The sequence below is a fragment of the Trichomycterus rosablanca genome, chromosome 26 (genome assembly GCF_030014385.1).
Source record: "Trichomycterus rosablanca isolate fTriRos1 chromosome 26, fTriRos1.hap1, whole genome shotgun sequence".
NCBI classification, from domain to species: Eukaryota; Metazoa; Chordata; class Actinopteri; order Siluriformes; family Trichomycteridae; genus Trichomycterus; species Trichomycterus rosablanca.
The window spans coordinates 12,774,045-12,798,355 of NC_086013.1; the positions used below are offsets into that span (position 1 = coordinate 12,774,045).

The 24,311-nt window shown below is 38.2% G+C and overlaps 1 protein-coding gene across 1 annotated transcript in view; it reads left to right on the forward strand.

The window, feature by feature from the left end:
* spns2 (SPNS lysolipid transporter 2, sphingosine-1-phosphate) overlaps positions 1-24,311 on the forward strand; it is an 84,058-nt gene that overhangs the window by 42,268 nt on the left and 17,479 nt on the right. The window contains exons 3-5 of the mRNA XM_062988503.1: positions 9,205-9,341; positions 15,520-15,671; positions 21,051-21,117. Coding sequence (XP_062844573.1) covers positions 9,205-9,341; positions 15,520-15,671; positions 21,051-21,117 — 356 coding nt within the window. The remainder of the gene's footprint in view (positions 1-9,204; positions 9,342-15,519; positions 15,672-21,050; positions 21,118-24,311) is intronic.

Consider the following 24,311-nt stretch of genomic DNA (forward strand, 5'->3'; position numbering starts at 1 on the left):
GGTCATGGTCAGGTGTCCAAATATTTTAGCCATTGTCCTGTTGACACTTCTAGGTGTGAGTTATCCAATTTGCCAGTCCTGGGGATGGCATATTGCAGTAGCAGTAAGGAGAAACCCCATCCAACCTTCCCTCACTCAGACATTACATGGAATTGTGTCGGTTGGATGCCCGGTCAGGTGGGTAGCACTGCTGAGAATCCAACTCAAGACTTCAAACTCTTCACAATGGTGTGCTAAGGTATTATAAGCCACAGCACCACCCAGATTTGTAAAATTCTTACTTCATGCTGGTGTGTCATGATGTCGAGTAGAAGAAAAGTGATTTAGGTACACGTCTTTGTTTTAAGTAAACAGAAAACTTTACCTGTAATGTTTACCTGTAATGTTTACCTGTAATGTTTACCTGGCTGTTGCTTGCGGTTTCATCAGTCTCTGTTTCAACTAACAGCAGGACGGCATGTAACCTTCCAGATTGTTTGCATTCTCTTCATTTCAGTGTGCCGTTTAAAAACACGAAAATCAGTTTTATTTTGACAGTTTCACTGGATGTTGTTATTTCAAATTTTATCTGCTTTGACAGATCATAACTCACAGAGGATGTGTGTGTGTGTGTGTGTGGGAGCTTCCATGTAGGCAGATGATGACTAAGCGCACAAACACATGCCAATGCCACATAACAGCCCTTTCGTTTCCATCAGGAACATGTTACTATGACAACATAGGCATAAGTGCATATGTGTGAATACGTTCATGCCTGTGATGTGAATATTACAGCGCGGGCATCTCTGTTGGTCTAGGTATGTCACGACTCAACTTCTACTTACTCATTTGCAGGCCTGTCGTCATTCAGATTTACAACCTTCACCTGAACTCAGGGATGTCCTTGGTTTCTGTGCTATTGATTGATTTTGAACTTGAGTAGGCATGTAGGTGGTTGGGAAGGAGAAACATTGTGACTGGGACACAGACAAGGCAAGTAAAACATATTCCCTGATTTGTAGGGATTATGGGTGGAGCATCGTACAAGCGATCTGGGGGCCTGGGTTCAGACCTCGCCTCCGCTCTGATAACTGTCTGTTCAGGGTTTGGAATGTACTCATCATGTCCATATGGGTTTCCAGTTTTAAATTATCTCTAGGTGTGAGTTATTGAGTGAGTCATTGTGAAATGCTCTGTGAAAAATTGACATCCAGTCCAGACTGTAGTGTTGCCTCACGGCCAGTGTTTCCAGGGAAGCTCTAGATGCTCTGTGATTCTCATATTGTTTATAAAAAGAATGTATATTAATTTAATTTAAAATAACTTATGGACTTTTTGCAGCATCCCTTTGTTGTCACCATTACAAATTTCAACAGATCACGTCATAAAAAAAACTGAAAACATGGCATAGTCAGCGCTTGAACTTCTGGTGAAGGTCGAATACATTTCTGCGCCAGAAAAACTGGTATACCAGTATAATACTTGGTAGGTCCCCCACGGAAGCATAAGACTGCCGAAATACGGGGCATTGACTCCACAAGCTTGTGGAAATATTCTGTAAGCAATGAACACCATACTTTCTGCAAAACGGTCCACAATTCTGTTGTTCCACAGTGTATTGCATGGCATCCCAAATGTGTTCAGTAACGTTGAGATCTGGTAACCTAGGTGGGAATGGCAAAACCACAAACTAGGTGAGTGTTTTTTTCATCATAACTTGGCATTCCTATAGATGTGTGTGATGGCGCATTGTCTTGTTGGTAGGGGACAAACCCTTTAGAATGAATGCAGAACATGAATGTGTGTAACATATAGCGTTCACCCGGCAGAGACATTTGTGTATGTACCAGGGGTCTCATGAAATGTCAGCTAAACAAACCCCATACCATTATGGAGCCACCACCAGCTGCTACAGTCCCCTGTTGAACCAGCACTATAGACAGGTAGGTAGGTAGGTAGGTTGATAGACAGACAGATATAGTATAGAAAGTGGCTGTGCATTGTAATAAGTACCATGCACATAAATTATTAAGCGTGTCAGATGTATGCAATGCGTGTAGATGCTTAGATAGGGTGACAGTGTGTAGTGATGTGTACAAAGCTCAAGTAATGCCTATAATAGTTGCAAAAATAAAAATAGCCTTGAGAACAACATTTTGAGAAAAGCTGCAGTGAAAGCACAAAATGTAGCCTGGAAAATAAAAAAATTGAGACTTAATAATGCACTCAGTGCTTTGTTATTTATTTTGCCATTTCATTATAGTCTCACAGCAGTGATAGAGGTAACAATACCACTTTCAGCTCAGGTGTAGCTCAGACAGAGCCTGTGGGAACCTGCGATGCTCCGTATTGTGTCAGGTTAGGTTAAAGAAGACATGAAGGTATGCGTGTGATGGCAGTTATTGTGCGCTCAGCCGGAGGGGTGACAGGCTGGTATGCGCTGGAGATTTCATGGCTAATGGACTGTACAGAAGTGCTGAGCTTAATGCATGCTGTAAGGTTCAGATGGCTTTCATGCCAGGATCTTAAAGCCACAGCGATACATCACAGCCAGTCCGTGATACATCACTGGGAATGTAAAATATGAACATGAACTATTATACACACTATTAGATGTTGTTTCGCAGACACACATGGTTACATAATCTCTCAGTGGGTGTCTGTGTCTTGGGGGATCAAATGACACCCAGTGGAAAGAGTACAAACATGATCCATTTGTTACAGGGCGATGTTAAAGAGTTCGCAATGAATACGATTACACACACACACACACACACACACACACACACACACACAGCAGTGCCAGGACCAAACATGTACAGTAATTAAGTTTGTCACGGACGTATCTCTGGTTTCTGTGTCATTAAGATCCATGTCAGATAATTCTGAAGCAATTACAATGAATTTTTGCCTGCCATGCTATGATAATTGCTATAGCTAATGGCTATGCACACTACAGTGCCTCTTGAACACAATAAACATTTCATTTAGCCAAGAGAACTGAAAGACACCGTGTGGCCAACAGTATTTGGACACGCACAATTTAATTATTACAAACAAACCAGGGTCAATATGATGATGCTTGTCTCCTATTGCTGCTGTGATATGTAGATTTTAGTGATTTGGGAAGCCTTTCCACTAGATTTTGGAACATGGCTGTGTATCCCAGCTTGTTTGGAAGCTGGGTTCAGAGCACAGAGTCAGCCGTTGTGCGGCATCCCTGGAGCAGACAGGGTTAAGATCCTTGCTCAAGAGACATAACAGTGGCTGCATAGCAGCATAGTAGAACGTGGATTTGAACCAGCAATCTTCAGATTGATAGTCAAAAGCTCTACCCACTAGGCTACCACTGTCCCATGTCCCATAACCTAACATAATTACAAATGTTGAATAAACAAGATATATATTTTACAATAAATATTACAATAAATGATAACTGATAATATATATATATATATATATATATATATATATATATATATACTGTATATATATATATATATATATATATATATATATATATATATATATATATATATATATATATATATATATATATATATATATATATATGATATATGATAATATATGTTAATTGAAAGGTTGAGAGTTTAAATCCCAGCTCTGCAATGCAGCCACTGTTGGGCCCTTGAGCAAGGCTTAACCATGTCTGCTCCAGGGGCTCTCTTACCCCAGCTTCCAAACAAGTTGGGATATGCAAGGGAAAGAATTCTGTTGTACTGTACATCTGTATATGTATAAATGACAAATAAAGGCTTTCCATTCCATTCCAAAAACTATAATAAATGTAGTTTTATTATAAACTACAATATATAACAACTACAATACATGGCTGAATCGATTAACTTATCAAGAACATTTACAGCGGTGGAGCACTTACTCTCTGTACGGACTTGTCAAGTTCTTCCATACCAACAAATAGACAAAAAAAGGCTTTATTGACCTTTCTTCGTCCATGAAACAGAAAATAGCCTTCCTCAAACAGTTGGCACTAATTTGGAAGCAGTGTTTTATAAACTATAATTATATGCTGCAGCATTTCCATTCAGACAAACTAAAGGGGCCCGGCCCAAACCAGAACATTATTTCCCATGCACTATCATTACTGCTGCCACAGGGCAATCAGGCAAGAAGGACTATTTTGTCTTTTTTTGAAAGCAAATGTGTCCTGTCAGTCTGTTTGCTGCTCCAGAGTCCAATAGGTCCAGAGTCCACTTGATGATCTTAGGCCTGCTCAACCGTGGGAACTCAAACTGTGGCACGCCCAACAAACAGTTTTTGTCCTTATGTTGCTTTTAGAGGATGTTTAAAGTTCAGGAATGAGGCTTGCTATAAAGGATTGACATGCTTGTCATTATGCATGCATCAGCATTCTTCTTTTGCTATGAGATCTACTTTTCATGCTTGAGCTGCTGTTGCTTTAAGACGACTCCAGCATTAAGTAAAGAAGCTGTAAATTTTTTTATTCAGTTTCTGTGGGATTTGCTGTCAGGCTAGATAGTGAGTGACAAAAAACATTACACTATTTTTGTAGTCAAGTTTTCTCTACCATAACAAAGAGCTACCAGAAAGTGAGTCAGCTGTAATGATGCGTTATGAACATTAAAAATGTTGCCTGGCAGCATCAGGAAGGCACAGTACCCAAATATGGCAACAACTATTCTTCTGCTTTTTCTGGCATTAGAATATAAAGTTTTACAGCTGACCTATTTGAAAATTTGAAAAAGATTTTCTCAATAAGTATATGTTATTAATTTTGAAGGAGGATGTGCTGACGTCAAACCTTCCCTAATAAATCCTCTGAATGGACAGGTCAAGAGAGCCAAATAGTCGAGTGTTTACTGAAATACTGATAAGATTAGCGTGCAGGTTGGAAGGCACAGTAATAGTTTTCGGTCAAAACAACCTGGATGTGTATCTTTCAAAAGTTTAGCTTCATTAGGGTGGACAGAAAAAAGAAATCATGACCACGATTTAATAGTCTGTTGATACATACGTGCCAAACAAAAGGTGAAATATTTCAGATGCATGGCATGTTCCAGAAGGGCGGCATTTAATCCGAATAGGTGGAGCGCATTCTGTCTTCATTTTTTACTAATGTGGACATGAAACGGCATTCTGGACATTGTGGGAAGGAGTCTGATGTTTCTTCAGAACCATGGTTACTACAACCAAAACAAGAAGTAGCATGAAAAAATAATAAAATAAAAAAGGAAAAAAGGCTATGTGATTTTGGCTATGTCATCCAAAATACTTTAGAAAATTGTAAATATGCTCAAATTAATTTAAAATGTAGAATTATTAGAAATATTATTATTTAAACTTTTTTTTAATTCTGCATTTAAATTTTAAATGTATATATATATATATATATATATATATATATATATATATATATACTGTATATATATATATATATATATATATATATATAAATGTATATGTATATAAATAAAACACAAAAAATGAATAGTAAAAATAAACAATAATCAACTAAAATGAAATTTTGGACTCTTGCATAAACTATGCATAAATTTATTTGAAAAAAATAAAATCTATAATATATTAAAATTAAATTATAAATAAAACCAAAAGAAAAAGAAAAATGTTTTTACAAAGCTTACAAAAATACAATAAGAAGTAGAATGTTTGTCTTAGTTCTTGAAAGAAATTATTACAATTATTAAAAGTGACAGTAACGCAATTGAATTTTAAATATATATATAACTTATAGCTGGAATCATAATCAAATAAATAGGTAATTAAGTACAATTAAATTATTTTTAATAATAATAAATATTTTTAATAATTAATACATAATTTTAATAGCATATTTCATTTTTATAATACTTATTTTTAATACCTTTATCATATTTTCAGGCTCAAATAATGTCTATGTCTGTGACAGACGTTTGTGAACCAGGCATAACTATGTTTTGTGTAACTGATGAGAAAGACCCAGTTACCAGACACTTGTCTTCCTCACCTGGCCGTATGAGTCTGGCTCCATGCAAACCTTTATGTTACGTTTGAAACAACATGGTTTTGGCCTGCATTATTAATTAGGCTAAGAAACCTAGGTGTAAATACTTGACACACATTGTGCAATCTTGTATCATCCGCCGCCTGGCCTCACGTTCATTGGCCATATCTTTTCTGTGCTGTTTTTCTCTAACTCGATCCCAGCAGCACGACTGCGCACAGGGAGTCAAAGTCATTATCAGCGAGCCTCCCGGTGAACCGAATTCAGAGCTCAGGTTAATGGGAGGTTACACAGATAACACACGTTTATTGCTGCTCTCTTGCTTTCACTACTTCAGTACCTCTTAAAAAACATGCCACACTGGAGTTTGTCTTCCGCGCTGGAGAGCATTGGAGCGATAATAGGCTAAACAGATTAGAAAGCTAGTTTGCTACTTGAAAGATTATCTCCACTTTGATAGGAACAGCATGTACACTTGTTGACATTTCACTAAAGCTGATGCATTAATCAGGACTTGAAGTTATAAAGGCACTGTTACGTTTTATCCGTGGGCATGGAGTCAAGACAGAGCTCTGCACACGTGTAGCACAGGGTTTGTAACTCGTTCATGTACTGCCTTTTTTACCACAGTTTTGTCCTGGTCAGGGTCACAGTCGGTCAGATTTATGGGGGGTGAGGGTGTTGGGATGCACAAGCTCTGTCCAGTTGTTTTCCAATCAATAACAGATTAGTCACTGACAGCACTGAGATCCACCTCCACTGAGATCTCCGGCCTTGCTTAATAACACTCATATTGCATAACGATGTTTTGTTAATACTGATGGAATGAAGATGTCATGGTGATGTGTGGTAAACAGTGCAGAGACCTAAATTAAAATGTGAAATGGTACCAGAAACTATAAGATCATATTATTATTCAAGAGAATGAGATATATTTATGCTCCATAGTCCCATTATAGTGTGCTTTACTTTATTCCAGTGGATTCTTTGCATTGCACAGAGTGATTTTAGTCTTGTATGTACTGATCAGCCATGAAAAATCATACAGAACCATACAGCGCTGGATGAGCTTTGGCGGTTCTTGTGCTGACCTGGTATAAGCTACACCTACCATACAGAAAAACTTATACGTATAAAATTATCGCTACCCATAAACCCATCTACTGCTCTGTCCACTTAGTCACACTTAGTACCACATTAATCAATCAAATGAGACCCCGTAGAACCCCCACTAACCAGATGTTTGGGCTGTAGACCATTCTCATGGTAAAAACATGGTACTGTGTGTTGTATGTTTCTAAATGTAGCAAGTACAGCAGTGTTTTGGGGATTTGTAAACACCTCAGTATCAATGCTTGAAGAGAATGGTGTTCCAAACATATGCACCAAACTAATAAAGCCAATAGTGTCATGAATGTGATCATAAATGTCTATTGTTGAAAACAGTCCAATAGTAAAAATCCCAATAACACTGCTGTACCTGATGCATTCACACAAAAACAACACATGCTGCATGTTGTTACCATGTTAGTGTAAGCGCAGTGCATTTCTTTGTCCATTTTCTAAATATCATCTGGGGGTCCTGTGGGGGTAACTTTTGACTGTCAAATGTACAGAGCAACAGATGGGCCACAGTCAGTAATTGTATACTCATATAAAATAATAAATAAGTACTATATATGTACCACCAGGACATGCTTACAATTTGACTTCTGAACTAAATATAGTAGTTTTCATTCTGCCGTGGGCTTAAAACAACATAAGATCATTCAGTCAAACCACTATTTTGCAAGCTAACCCTGTTATTTCATAAAACGTGGACACCACAAAGCTGCTAATTACATTTTGTGTTCTCTTATCCCGGCCCTGGCAGCCAAGCACAACACTGCATTAGTGCTCGTGGCTTCTGTAATTTTAAGCCTCTGCAAAAATTGGAGGGCTGTCATAGTCATCGATAGTTGGCATGGAGCAGGATGGTATTTCAGCACTGGCTCTGGGTTTTAGAGTGCTGTGTGCTGCTATGTGCAATATTCTAGAGTGGGAAATCAATAATAATAAAGGTTTCCAGTTTGGGATACAGAGCCTTTTATGTATTTCATTCAGAACTCATAACTCAAGTGCATGTTTAGCTCGGGTATGTAGGTTCCAGTGAGAATCCCAAATAAAAACATTGTGTCTGTAAACAGGATTATTATTCAAATTTTACCTCAGAGGTTTTTGTAATACGTATCACAATCAGTTACACTTCACTAGAAATAAAATGCCCATGACCTTGTGACCTGCCCATGAGCTTGTTGGACATCCTAGTCAAAACTATGGGCACTGATGTTGAGTTGCCCCACTTTTGTGGCTATAACAGCTACTACTCTTCAGAAGGCATTTGGCCATTTTTATCCAATCAGTAAATACAGCTTTGGTGAGGTCAGTCATTACAACTGGACAAAAACCCCTCAAATGTGTTTACTAGGTTTAAGGTCAGGGCCTGTGCAGGTCACAGTGGCACGGTGGCTCGGTGGGTAGCACTCTCGCCTCACAGCAAGAAGGTCCTGGGTTCGATTTCCAGGTGGAGATTGCATGTTCTGTCTGTGTGGGTTTCCTTTGACAGTGTGAAGACATGCAGTCAGGTTAATTGGAGATACTAAAATTGAATGTGTGTGTGTGCTTGCTATGTGTTTCCTACTTTTCGCCCAGTGAATTGTACCCACTGCAACCTTAAATAGGATAAAGCAGTGGTAAAACAGACAATGAATGAATGAATGAATGAATGAATGATTATATACACGTTAATCACAGATGTGGCTAAAAAACCCTTTAACTGAATCATTAGAGGTTGTTTTTACGTGTTTCTACATTTTCTACATTTGTAAACCTTCCTTTGACTTTAATTATGGGTTCATATACGTATAAGAATCACTGTTGCTTGGACACAAAGTATATAACAGCAGAAATTTGTGGGTGAGAAGTGGGCTAGAAAGATGAGTCAGGAGGGACTGGACTGTCCTCCCACACTGGATTAATGTAGTGCATTTAATAAAGCATAGTGATGGATAGAAGACATTTTTTATGCATTACTTAGCATTTTCATTACGGCTGATGAATTACGATCACCTCCAAAGCACAACAATATACACTGATGAGCCGATAATCAGATAAAATCTTGCAGTTTCAATTGAATAAAAAAATCATCAAAAGTATTCCTTTCTTCTTTTTGTCTTTCACAGTTTTCATCTGCAGCTTCATGGTGGCGGCCCCCATTTTTGGTTACCTAGGCGACCGATTCAACAGGAAGGTCATTCTAAGCTGTGGCATTTTCTTTTGGTCGGCTGTGACGCTGCTGAGCTCCTTCATCACCAAAGAGGTAAGAACCTGCCTTCTCTTGACTACAAGTTGACTAAGCGTAGCATTATAACAGGATTTAGATGACATTGAGATATGATGACTATAAGTTGGTCAGCGGTTAAGGTACTGGTAAGGTACTAGAAATCAGAAGGTTGATGGTTCAAGCCCCACTCTTGCCAAGTCGCCACTGTTGGGCTCCTGAGCAAGACCCCTAAGCCTCAATTGCTCAAATTGTATTCAGTTATGAGTTGCATTGATTAAAATTAAGATTTTCTTAAATGTAAATGCTGCAGATGTAAATGTCAATCTAAATGTATGTATATTGGTTTTCAAAAAACAGGACACTGAGGGGAAGATGGGCAGCGTGAGGCAGACAAAAGCCCAGTTAGGGGGTAAAGGGGTTCAAGTAACTGATGGCACTGTGGCAATTTATATGAATGTGGCTGGTTGTGGTAGAAGGGTGGACCTGGACATGGAATTTGTTCCAAAAGTTAAATTATTATTAAAGTATAATAATATTAATACACTTAATGACAGTGGATTTGCCCCATTCAGCATATTTCATCTAAATCTCTCGCCTTATGTAACCTAGTCTTGCCACCTAATTGGATATTGCGTCAGTGAATGGTTGGGTTGAGCTTTAATTTGAGATCTAATGAAATAAAAAAAGGTAAAGTGGTATGATGCCGTTTATCTGACCAGAGATCAGCCAGTGAACAGCTGATAAGTGGTTTTCACCAGAGCTTAAATGTGCAAGTGTCCACATTCACATTCCACAGTGCTTTTCTCATTATGATTCAGGGAAACGAGCAGGCAGTGTAAGCTAAGCTACGAGAGATTTTATTTGATTATCACCATCTGGCATTGATTGGAGGCACTTGCAAGTCGAACAGGATTGAGAAGAGCTCACATTAGCAGGCTTTGTGTGTTGTAAGTGTGACCCTGTCTCCAGGGAGGGCATGGAGACTCAGATTGAGAGTGATCGCTAATTAAGTGGCTACGATAATGAAGACATGGCAAAAAAGTGACAGGTGAGGAATGTTTGCTGGGGCCTTAAGTAAAAAAATACTGTAGGTATTTTTTGTAATAGCTTATAGACGTGTGTGGATGATCTTTAGAAGGTCTGCTAGCTGTGTGTGTGTAAATTCATGCAATTATTTTATCTGGGGTGGGACTGAAGCCATTTTACCTGAAGTCATTTACCCTGAAAAACTGCATTTAATACTTTGAATTCATTGTTAGTAGCCATTATTCATCATACCAACTATTAAAACAGATCCATTATAAGTTCTTTTATACTGAGATTTTATTGTCTGTATAGACGGCGCTCGGGTGGGAAAGCGGTAAAGTATGCTACCCAGCTGTAGCTGAGATCTGGGGATCCAGGGTTTGAATCTCAGCAGTGCCATTGGCTGGTTGGTTGATTGGCTAATGTCCGAGGGTGGTTAAAAGAGCCTAGCTATTGAGAGGCACCAAGCCTGAATAAGAATAGGAGGGTTGCATCAGGTGGGGCATCCGACGTAAAAACTATGACAGATCTGGTCTGCGGACCAGATCCACTGTGGCTAAACCTAAAAATACGGAGCAGCCAAAAAATGTTCTGTATAGTGAGATGTAACCCAAAAACCATATAAACTGTGGTAAATGAGAAGCTGTGGCTGTCCAGGCTTTCTGCTGGGGCCCTATTACCTGGCAACAGGAGAGTACCAAGAGGTTGTTTGGTATTAACAAATACACAGAACTAAGAATACTATTGTATCAAAATGTAAAAATTGGATTAATGGATTCCTGGTACTCTGTTATTCGGTTAAACCCTGAATTTAATTCCTTCACATGTATCATAAAAACCCTCTGCAAATCATTTCTGGCAAGGCAAGACTCCTGCCTTCGTCTTGAACATGGCTGTTTATTACCTTACCCTGACCTCCTGCCCTAGAGCTGATGAATTCATTTCCAAAGACTCCCTCAGACCTCCAAGGTGCCAACACGTCGAACATGATTGTTCATGCCTGGGAGATTTTGTATCTGTGGGACGGTCAATTCACTAGACTTTAACAGACTGACACGTCCAAAATAGGTTTTCCTGATTTTAATTAAAATATTTCTTTTGGTTAAATTGAACAATTTCTATTTCACTGATTTAGCATCAACATGTACAATTTTTATTGACAAAGACTTGATTGAAACAGCTGGAGGGTTGAATATTTATTATGCACATCAAGCATAATATTAATATATAAATATTTTTCCAAGGTGAACTTCAAGGTCATTTTTTAATTTTACAGTTTAGTTACTGTACATCAAAAATGAGAACTATAATTAAGTTAGCATGTCCTCACTGAGTCATGTCAGATTAAAAATAGGTCAGTTCTATTTAGATTATGCAGAAGTAATATTGGAGAAGTTACACTATACGACCAAAAGTATTTGGACCTCTGACTGTAAGCTTGTTGGACATATTATTTAAAAAATGGTATTAAAATAGAATGACCTCTATCTGATCTTTTCATCTATAACAACAGACAGAAGGCTTCTTACATGACTTAAAAGTATGTCCATGGGAATTTGTGCCCATTTTAATTAAAAGATCATTTGTATGGCTTGGCTGTTTAGAGTTTAAGGTGATTAAAGTCACGGCTCTGTGCAGGCCACTGGAGTTTATTTAAAATCAAGCTTTACTTCATATCCTTATACACAGGAACGGGCCTTCCCTAAACTGTTGTTGCAAAGTTTGAAGCATATATTATTATATGTAATTGATTTATTACACTTGTTAACAATTGTTGTGGCTGAAACACAGGGGAATTCAATGCAATGATGTACATGAAAGAGAAGATCAGTAATTTATAGAAACCTTATATTAATGTTTCTCATTATATGTATTCTCATTATATATATAGTTTGAGGAAGGCCCTTTCCTGTTCCAACAGGACCCTGCCCCTGTATATAGTATGGAGGCAGTAAAGACATGGTTTAAGAGTTGAGAGTTGGTGTTTAGGGAATCCAATGCTCAGCACAGAGCCTTAACCTGAACCCCACTGGACACCTTTGGGATGAATTGGAACATTGATCGTAAGACAGGCATCGTAAGACATCTCTCAATAGCTCTTTGGACAAATTATTGTGAAAAGCCTTCACAGATGAGTGGAGTGGAGTCTGTTATAGCCTTAAAGATGGGATAAGTCTTTGGTAATGACCAAGGTTTTGGACTGGTATTTCCAACCAGCTTACGGTCAGTTTTGCACATGTGTTTGTCCATGCTGTGTATGTGTGTGGCTTAAGAGCTATAATTCCAGAGCAACAGTTTCAGCATCAGCTAGTAATCAAATTAACGCTGGAACGGGAGAATACCTGCTGTTCTAAACACAAAGCCAGAAAAGAAGTGTTAGATAGCTTGTAGTTAAGCAGATGTGATAATGAAGATGCAGGGCTTGTTTATTTCCAGTAGCACCTATAGGATTTTCAGTTGCACCTATAGGAACCCATTATATAGCAAAGGAGGCTGTTATTACCCAGCTGGGCTCCCTCTGTCTTGTCACATACATCAGAGTAATTCCCTCCAACTGCTGGGAATTACGTAACACCCGACAGTAGATGCACATTCCCCCTCATCCCCTTTTTCCCTGTACTGAGAGAAACTGGCAGCTGGAAGGCTATCAGGTGGGCCGAGGTTTGAAAATGTTTGAGAGAAAAGAGGGATGTCCGGTGATTAAATAGAAATTTAGGTCTGGGGAGAGAACAATACCAGACATCCTTCTTTTCAGAAGGAGAAATAGCATTATAGCATGCTCACAAATTTATTCATGCATGAGCAAATGTGTAGCCACTCACCCTCTCTCTCTCTCTCTCACTCACACACACACACACTCACACACTCCTGAATTGCCATTAATAGAATTGCTATCGACTGACTTGAGGTGCAGTACGTGCTGAACCAGACATGATCTGTCTCATTCAGTTCTTAGGAATATATATACATATCAGTGAATGCGAAACATAAAAAATATAAAACCATTACTGCAGTATTTTACTTTAAGAGGAACTTAGCAATTAATTAGTCTCGTACTAATTGCTTGAATTGCTTTTCACTAATTTGTCCATTCAGGGTGGCACAGTGGCTCGGTGGGTAGCCCTGTCGCCTCACAGCAAGAAGGTCCTGGGTTCAATCCCCAGGCGGGACAGTCCAGGTCCTTTCTGTGCAGAGTTTACATGTTCTCCCCTTGTCTGCATGGGTTTCCTCCGGGAGCTCCAGTTTCCTCCCACAGTCCAAAAACATGCAGTCAGGTTAATTGGAGACACTGAATTGCCCTATAGGTGAATAGGTGTGTGTATGTGTGTGTGTGTGTGTGTGTGTGTGTGTGTGTGTGTGTGTGTGTGTGTGTGTGTATGTGTGTCTGCCCTGTGATGGACTGGCACCCCGTCCAGGGTGTTACTGTGTGCCTTGCACCCATTGAAAAGCTGGGATAGGCTCCAGCAAAGTTTTAATAGTTTAAGTTATGTATTTCAGATTAGATCAGGCCTTTGGTCTCTGTTCTGGTGGAGTCTGTTCAGGAGTATTTTTGTTGAGCTAAATACATTTTAAAATATCTTGCCTGACACTGCTGAGACTCTGCTGTGTACAGGAATACTGCTCAAGGGCTCCCAATGCAGCCCCTAGCTTGTAAATGGGACCATTTATCAATATTTTACTGTCAGAATTGTAGGTGGTATTTCTCACATTATGGGAGAACCTTCATTTTTAAAGCTACACATATTCCCTGTAGCTTTTAAAAGGTTAGGCATCCTACAGTGGGCATAATAAACATGTTTTTCTGAGCACGGTGGACATAAGAGAACTGATAGAGAGTATCAGAAACAAAGAGAAATGAAAATACAACAGTGTGTAGCAACAGGAACTAAAATATAAAGTAAAGTGAACTAAAGTAGAACAAGTAAGTAGAGTAAGAGACGGCAGTGTGTGTTGAGAATTTATAACTAGCTGGTTTTTTATATTTATATTGATTAATTTTGTCACTCGCATAGGGTCCAGTGGAATGTTTTGGGTTTTTGTATTTCAATATTTTTAATTACATTTATATTTAATTGTATCATTATAATATAATGAGCAATACAAATGAGGAATACAATTTCAGTAAAAACTTGAATATTTTAGAACATTTAAGAATTTTTTTAGCATTTGGCACAGTTCATTTAAACAAATCAATTTTCTTTAGATTTTATATGTATTGTTTTTATTGAATAGAAAAAAATATCTGTTGGATTTTATCTGCTTAGAGGCTAATTTACTTCAATGCAATTGTAAATACATCTATACATTTGCATTTATTCTTAATTTCAAATATAGCCAAACCAAACAGTACAAAATACTAGTAGATTGTTTAAAGATAAAAATGTTGATTATATGATTTGTAATGAAAAGCATTACATTCCCTTGTTAGGAAGGGCTGTCTGCAGCTTCCTTCCTCTTTCTCTAATCATCAAACCCACAGTCCTGGGTCAGAGAGCATTACCCACATGTCTCTGTGTTTTTTGTTTTTTTAATGTAAACGTATGATTCTACTTTGAGATTTCCAGAATTCAATACCTATTGTCTTAACCACATCTCTTTAAAGATATATAGTCCATTAGCAGATAACTGATTTGAAAGGTCATCTGGTATGTGACTGCTGCTTTGATTTTTTTTCATTCTGTGTATTCTTGGGAAATCCACACCCAGCAGTTATGTTGCTGTCACTTGAAGAGGACAGATTTATGGAGGATTGCTGCTGAATAAACAGAAAGGTCTTCTGGGCAAGGGAGGGTGTAGGGATTTATTTTAAAGGCAGAAAATATTCTCACTGTGTCACTGTTATCTAACATCAGACATTATATTTTTATATAGTTTCACAGAAATTGCATACGCTATGTGTAACAGGCTTTATATATCTGAAGTTAAAACTTATATTTATGTATGTATGTATGTATATATATATATATATATATATATATATATATATATATATATATATATATATATACATACATACATACATAAATATAAATTTTTATGTATGTATGTATTAAAATATGCATACGTATATAAATATAAATGTGAACCATAGATAATGTTGGCTGAATGCCAATCTACACTGCTGCTGATGCTACTGGTTTACTACTTTACTTCCTTTTTTTATCACATGGTCTGTTTCTTTTCTCAGTATTACTGGCTGTTTGTGCTGTCAAGAGGCTTGGTGGGCATTGGTGAGTCCAGCTACTCCTCCATTTCCCCTACCATCATTGGAGACCTGTTCACCAACAACAAGAGGACCATGATGCTCTCGGTCTTCTACCTGGCCATCCCACTGGGAAGGTAATCCCCTATTTATATCCCTACGTGCTAGAATATAAATAAAAAATAATAATTAATGCAGATAATTACAATGTCTGCACAAAGCACAAGCATTACCCAAACAGTCATCCATGAATTTCCACTCTGCTGTGGTAAACATAAAAAGGCCAGATTTTCTAAGAATATACACAAATAAAACTGATAAAAACCATAAATCAGGAATCAACCCTAAAACATCTACACGTATGTAACGTCCATATTTACTGCTTGAACAACAATGAACAGTTTTGAAACAACCTAATCTGCGGCAAACCTGTCTGGAAAAGGAAGCAAGAATGTATTATGCTACTATAGTGAGGAGGATGGTTAGAGAGGCAAAAATTTCTCCAACTATCAGGGTTAGATTTTAGCATTTTATGATTGTTTGTTTGTTTATTAGGATTTTAACGTCATGTTTTACACTTTGGTTACATTCATGACAGAACAGGTAGTTACTCATTACACAAGGTTCATCAGTTCACAAGGTTATATCGCCACCGTGCCGCCCCAGCATTTTATGAACATGGTAGCATTATTTTTTTTTCTTTTCTCTCAGCTTGCTAACAGTGAGTGAGTAAGTGAGGCCTCTCAACTATGATGAAAATTGAACACGAGCAGGAGCATTATGTTTACTATAAAAACAAAAAGGATGTTAAGAAGCTCAGTTGTTTCTAAAATGTCAGAGAGAGACAAGAGCTTGAAGTATCCAGTGACAAGGCCGAACAGTCCACAGCAGATAACAGTTGGTGGTGTCATTACGACAAATGTCCTCTCATGTAATCAAACGTCTGTGTTGCTGCGATTAGCACTTATAAAAGGACACAATGTTTCTGGAGATTGGAGGGTGACTGCCGTACATCAACATGTGCTAATTTGATGACATGCTGCAGAAAAGAAATATTTTTACCACAGAGCAGTTTGCCAATTAACAATTTGGACCATTATGGTGATGCAAAGCTGTTCCTTCGTATGGATTAATTTTGTGGTTTATGGTTAAAATGGTTAATCAATAAACCTCATCAGTTTGAGAAAACAAATGAGTCCATAAAAACATTTTCAAACCGAACAGCACTGCTTTCAGGATTTGCAGAGTGTCTTGCAACAGAATAAAACACCGTTTAAATTATTAAATTATGACACTGGAAGGTCACGTAATAAAAAACACATTAAGGAAAACTTAAGAATATAAGATTATTATGACTCAGCATGGACTTCATTGTACCTTTAAATTCTTCTTTTATTCTTCACACACTTTTAATCTGTTCCAGGCTATTTTGAAAGCAGACAGGCTTTTTATCAGGAGCGCAGTCGCAGCTCAGTAAAGGTCAGATTCTAACAATCGAGCCAAGAGACGCACAGACCTTATTGTACAGTCGATGCGATGGAAGATAGGAAGAACCTAAAAATATACACTGACATTCTGTAAAATACATGCATTTATAGCAGCCTAATGTTTAGTCACTGTTTTTGACAGAGAAAAATGTAAAGTAGCCGCAGTGTTTTAGCCTTTAGATCTACAGAATTGGTCTTTTCCAAGTAGTGTAGAAGTGGGAGGTTCAGGTCTTACATGAAATGACCTAGTCCTAAAAGTGGTCGACTAGTTGAGTGTTATAATGTAATCAATCAAATTTCAAATAAGAATGAATCATACGAACTAATTTAACACAGGACCCAATTTCAACACTTTAAGACCATTGCATAGACACCTGGCCAGTCAATAACACTGAGATTTGAACCCAGATCTCAGTGGGTGTGAGCTAGCATTGTAGACCACTGCGCCACCCCAGTGCAAGAGAAAATGTTGTTAATTTTAATAACGGCTCCTACAGGGCTCACACTTGAAAAGTGTTAGCCTTAATGTACAGGACACTGCAAGTTTAATCCTTGATGATACCACAGCCTTCCAAGCCAGGAGTCCAAGCAAGCATTACTGGCCCTGCTGTAATTTTAAGATTCATGTCATGTTCACTATCATTCAGACTGACATTAACAATTGTCAGTACCTGGGAGCTAATGCAAGACAGGAAAAGTACAGGTGATTGCTGGCTTTATCTGTCTCAAAAGAATAAGTTTGCCCTCTTACTCACAGGTTGGTAGCTTTTTTATAAGTCCATTTAGATGTCAATAGAAGAGAAAGTCAGAGGGGAGGATTGCAGGGCTTAGAGGTCCAGACCTAACAAGGCATTCAGTGATGAAAACAATAAGATCCAACGATTGGGACTCCGAACCCAGTCGCCTCACTTCCTGAAAGGCTGATTGTTTATGTGCAGCCAGGTTATGACTGTTTCCAGGATGTAAACTCGAACTAGAGTTTAAACACTTGCAGGAAATGGATTTCCCCTGTTGGAAAAGAAAACTTCAACGCTGCCAATAACTCAGAATTGTGCAGTCTGGTGCTTTATTGGCTGGATAAGTGTGGGTAATTGTACACAAGGAGGCTTACCTGTACTAGGCTTAATTGTTTGCCATGTGCCTGGGAAAACAGGAAGCAGGTATGAACTGGAATGTTCCGACCGAATGGAATAAGAAAAACATTGTGAAAGGTTAAGAAATAATGACGGACAATTATTATAATTAGGTAAGCCATCATGTTGCCAGTAATTTAATACAATATATCAGGGTTGTTTTCATAGTAGGGTGGTTATTGAGCTAAGAATTGTTCCTTCTCTTATTTTCTTTATATAGTATTCTAAAAGGGGAAGGACAAGTAGAATAAAGTACTATAAATAAAAAGTGCAACCCTGGCATATATATTCAACAACATAAGTTTCACTTCTGACAGATTGAATAATTATCCCTGAAATTAACCTTATGGCCACCTATTAGCATTTAACAGTAATTACAGCTTTTCTTTAGTCATAATGAAAACCAACCAGACCACTGATAAAGGTTTAGAAGATGACCAACTCAAACAGCAGTAATAGATGAGCGATCATCTCTGACTTTACATCTACAAGGTGGACCAACTGTGTAGGAGTGTCTAATAGAGTGGACAGTGAGTGGACACGGTATTTAAGAACTCCAGCAGCGCTGCTGTGTCTGATCCACTCATACCAGCACAACACACACTAACACACCACCACCATGTCAGTGTCACTGCAGTGCTGAGAATGATCCACCACCTAAATAATACCTACTCTGTGGTGGTCCTGTGGGGGTCCTGACCATTGAAGAACAGAGTGAAAGTAGGCTAAAAAAGTATTTTAAAACCAGACAGAAAAGTTTTATTTGATGTGATTATCTTTCTGATAGTCTATAAAGTTGCTATGTGTAACCTAAGCAAACATTAGAAATGTTTGTTTTGATTTGCAGCAAAGGTATCAGCAGCCCATAAAACAGTCACGACCCAGTAACGATCATAATCATTATAACCATAAATTGTTGTGTCCTTGGTAACACACTGGTAATATTTTGATAGACACTATTCACCCTTTCAGAAGCAGTTAGTCATTTCTGCTCTTTTACTGTTTGTAAAACTCTTTTCACACAATATGAGGCAAAGTCCAAAGAAATCAGTGAGCAGATAAGAGTTAGGAGGAATATGAATGAGAAAATGAGTCACGGCTCGAGGAAACAAGGTCAATTGAGCTTGGCAGGAAGGGTTTGAAGAGTGATGGGCAAACGTACATGGGATTGTATTTAGATACAGTACATACTACAAATACCACAAATCTATCAAACTAATTATAAAAGATTACCTTATATTGTTTGAAAACAGTCCTCAAGTTCACATTCATTAAGTTGTGAACTGAACACGTGTTCAGGAAACTTTAACATCTGAAGTTGAGTTAAAACACCCAGTAGAGAAATGAAAATGTCTTATTTGGGAGAAATAGGAATAAAGATGTTTATACATTAATATATGTCTAAGGTCTATCTAATACCCTAGTTTGCCACCTGTATAACCACTACTACAGTAGAGAATACTTTAATTAATTTGCACATCTATATAGGTTGTACTTTTGGGTGGAGGCACCCATGGAGAAATGTGCTGAATATAGAAATACAGATTGACCAAGTTTACTGCCAGCCGAAACATGAATCATTACCAGTGTAAAGTAACAGAAAATAAGGAAAAAACTCTCAGGGGATGTGACTCTGCTAAAGGTGATCAGTGCTGCAAAGCTATTATGAGTACCATTAGTATGCTCAGTGTCTGATCTGAGAACAGCCTGTTCTCCCAGCGCATGAATTTTTCACTTAGCGTGACTCTAGTCATCTGGGACAGCGAGGGAATGGAGAATATGACAGCAATGACAAGAGAGGAATAAGAAATAGCTGATAAATGGCAAAGGGTCAGGAATAAAGATCTTTTATTAAAACGATAGAATTAGAATGACTTGATTGCTTCAGATCTTGTTGATAATGTATATAAATACAGTGGATGTCAAAAATGTACATACAATTGTACAGGGTATGTCATGGCAGTCTTGAGATTTTAATAGATTCTGCAACTGTTTTAGATCTGTGCTTATCAAACTATTTGTGTGATGATTTGGATGGATGTTTTAGATCATTTTCCTCCAGGAGATCCAACCATGGCACATTTTGGTTTAAATATCCTGGTCTTTAGAAAAAAAACAGCCTCTAAACCTCATAGATCCTCATCAATACTTAACAATACTTAAGGGATTTTTTACAACTTATTTAATGCTAAATGCAAAATGAAATAAATGTTAAAGAAAGACAAGACTTTCTTTATTTCTTTTTGGATGTCTTAGAAATAGTTAGGTGGCAGGTAAGTTGTATTTACCTGTACTTTAATTAAATTTGTGAGCCCACAATGCTATAATCCTTTGTAATTTTACAATTACATTCAAACCTGGTTAAGTTATTGTCTCTCTTACCATCCTCCTCATTGTGTTTTGGACAAAATATACATATGTTCTTTGTTATTGCCCTAACACTTTACATTTATGAAGGTAAACACACTTAAACCTTATTAGATTTCTATAGTAAATCATCTAATTACATTTTATTGGAATTTTTGGGGATTTATTGGGATTTTATTTGGATTTATTGGAATTTTGTTGGGATTTTATTGGGATTTATTGGGATTTTTATTGCTAGTTTGCTTAATCTTAAAAAGACAGTTTAAACAGGAATACGAACTTTTGATCAAACTTATGTGGGCATACAAGTAAAATTAGCATTGGGATTTGGAAGGATTAAGCCTGCACAAGCTGTACCCAAGATAAGCTCATCGGCTTTATATCAAAAGTAAAAAAAATTATAAGAATTATACTTTTACTGAATTTCAAGTGTCTAAAAGACCAAAATTGAAGAAGACAGCAATGATGAATACAGATGTAGGTCCCATAGGGAGTTTTAATAATGATGTTTTCCTCTTTATTTGTCTAGTGGTCTTGGCTACATCCTGGGATCCAGTGCAAAAGATGTTGCACAGGACTGGCACTGGGCTCTGAGGGTAAGAACCATCCATCCTTGAAGACTTTATATATGTTTACTGCTGTGCTTCTTGCATGGACTAACAAGATCAAATCTTCATCCTAATACTATACTAAGGTCTTAGCGCTCTCTTCTACCTGCATATAGACTTTCACTAGTCTCTCAGATTAAGCAGGGACATACAAAGGCACATTTGTTTTAGGGTATTTCCTAGTTTTGGTAATATATCAGAGCCCAGTTTGAAGTCACCACCCTGAATACCTTCAGTGTTTTGCTAAGAGCCGGACTTGAGTACAAAAAAGTGGTCATTGTCTGCATTAAAGAGGGCTGAACAGAGAATGGGGAGCCTGGATAGACAGGCTGGTGAAACCAGAGAAAGTAAACCCAAATAGAATATTGTAAAGACAAGAGGCCCCGGTGGAAATGCCTAAAATTCTTCTCCTTTCACAAATTTCATTACCCCTTTCCACCCAGCTAAGTGGGCCTCCATTTTTCTCTTCAGTTTCCATAAACTTTTAACAGGTGAATGCTTAAAGTTCACAGGTGTGGTTCATTACAGGCTCCTATTGTAGAGCAGTGATTGGGTATAATGGTTATAGCTGTAACCTCAGTCTGTGGTCTTTTCTTAAAAAGAGGGTACATAGTAGTAACACCCCTTTTTCGCATGACGGATATATGAGCCCTGGAAAACCGCTGTAACATTTTTCCAAAAGCGCTTGTCTGAGCAGAAGTGCACAGTAGCATTGTTCAAAAAAAATCACCTGCCAAACAGAAGACTGAAGACAAACGGGGGAGGCCTGTTAATCATCAGCCAGTCGAAAAAATAACAATCAGACAAGAGAGGGGCTCCCAACCAGCCATATCCTGCTTCAGAGGGGAAAAACATTTTGTACTTCTTTCCACTTGTTTTTGCACCACTCCTAAACTCCGGCTTTCCTTTTTTGGTGAAAAAGCAGGTGGAGAAATAATAAAAAAAAAAGTTAGAATTGTTTTTGGAGAGTAGCCGACTTTACCTGCCGAGAAACACAAAGGAGTCGTGGCGGCTACATTGTTTTGAATTAACTTTCACAGGCGGGGAACGGAAAGTGGAATCTGGACCCATGACCTTTTCTTAAAGTTTGTTTCTTCAATTTTGTTATGTTCTGGTTGTAGTTTGAAGGTTTGAAGTATTTTTAGAACTAGCATAGAAAGGTAAAAGCTAACAGTTATGGTTGCTCCTAGTTCTTCTCAAGGTTTCTCCTGAAATGTCCAAATCTGGGAACATTTTATATAGAAAATATTGTTTTTGAGCTGAAAAAGTTCTGACCCCCATCCATTATGTCTTAATTTATCTTACATTCATTGACCAATCAACATTTAGCAGACGTTTTTATCCAAAGCAACTTACAGTACTGTGACAGTATATTGTCTAAGCAATTGAGGGTTAAGGGCCTTGCTCAAGGGCCCAACAGTGGCAACTACTACTACGCTACAACTGCCCTACAACTGCCCATTTGGATTGTTTTCACTAGAACTGTGCCATCTGTTTATTTGTCTAAGCTAAAAAGACAATTGAGGACTTTCTGGACGAGAAAATGCTAAGTGGATTTGGTTTTTAGAAGTGGTAACATTCTGACCAACGTGATACTTCCCATTAATGGAGCTTCTTATTGCTAATCTCACCTACAGTATATTAGCTTATTTGGGCTCTAGACTTTCCTCTATATAAAGCTAATTTACTGCAATGTCTATTAAAAGCACAAGCCATTAAACATTGAACTGAATTTAATTCTTTTTAAGCTTTTTCTCCCGACGCGCGTCACACTTTCTCTCTACTAATGCCGACCCCCGCTAATTTAAGGAGAACAAAGCTAACCCACGCCCCCTCCAACATGTGGGCAGCAGCCGTATGCATTTTGTCACCCAAACTAGGCGAGTGCATATATGCAAATCAGCCTGGTGTATGGAGAGACACACCCTGATCTGCACTCTTTCCATCAATCAGCCAGCAGAGGTCGAGGAGTTCCTATCCGGCTTAATACCCCACCCCTATATGAACAACAGGCCAATCGTTGTTCATGTGGCTGCTCATGTGACTCGATACGATGTATTCGAAATCCCAGCTCTGGTGCGCTAGCGTGTGTTTTTACTGCTGTGCCACCTGAGCGGCGTTTATATCAGCTTTTTGATAGCTTAGTGGTGGTTCGTTTCCGCCATGTAACCACACTTCCTGAAGGTAATTAGCAGAAAGCAAATAGTCTGAAGTGTCAGATGTAGTTTGTGTGATTTGTTACAGCTTTAGTAAACAGACCTTAATTTCAGGCGGATTTTGAGCGCAAATCTTGGGCACATCATGCTGCGCCTTCTCACCTTTCATTTTATTTACATTCAGCCCTTGTGGTTCAAGAGGACTTAGAACAGGAGTCTGTGATGTGGTCGGTTACAGACGGAAGCCAAAGTCTGAAATAATAAGGAAGTGAGAGTAAAGCAAAGAGCTCCTCTCGGTTCGTACGGGGTGTTCCAGTCGAGGGCTAACAACCCAAAACTCAGGTTACGGAACAGACCCCTGAGGCATTCTGCACTGGGAGCTCAGCTCATTGCTGGAAACGGCAGCGGTCGACTGGATGACTCTCACTCTTATGCAAATTCATAATGCAGCAGCTGTGAACTGAGAGTAAACACACACACACACACACACACATGCAAACCTGCCCAGGAACAGAGCTGATTATTACAGTAGCGTAAAGGATTCACAAGAAGATTCCATCTGGCAGACAGAATTGGTTTGGCTTTTATAAAGGATGAACCTCTCTGCGGTACCTTCCTGTGGATAAGCGGACGCACACACACAAATACACACTGTGAATGACAAGAAAGGAGATAACTATAGCCTGGTGGACTGCAGACTATACGGATCCCATACAGAGAAGAGAGAGAGATGTGAAATTAAATAAAAGCTTTTAATAGAGTCAGCAGAATAGAATCCCACACATCATCATAAAAATAACAGAACTCCAGAAAAGTGAATCTTACTGCATTATGATTAACAATACAACACCACCAATGCTATTCTACCACTATACTATGCTCGAGTGGGTTTCAGGGGACCTAGATGTGCCATGTTTCTCTTTTTCTGTGTACTTTTGTTGTGTCTCACCACCCAAAAAATGCAAAAGTGCTGCTTTATGATGATGGTACCCTCTCCAGGGTGCACCTATTTTTTGTACTGCATTT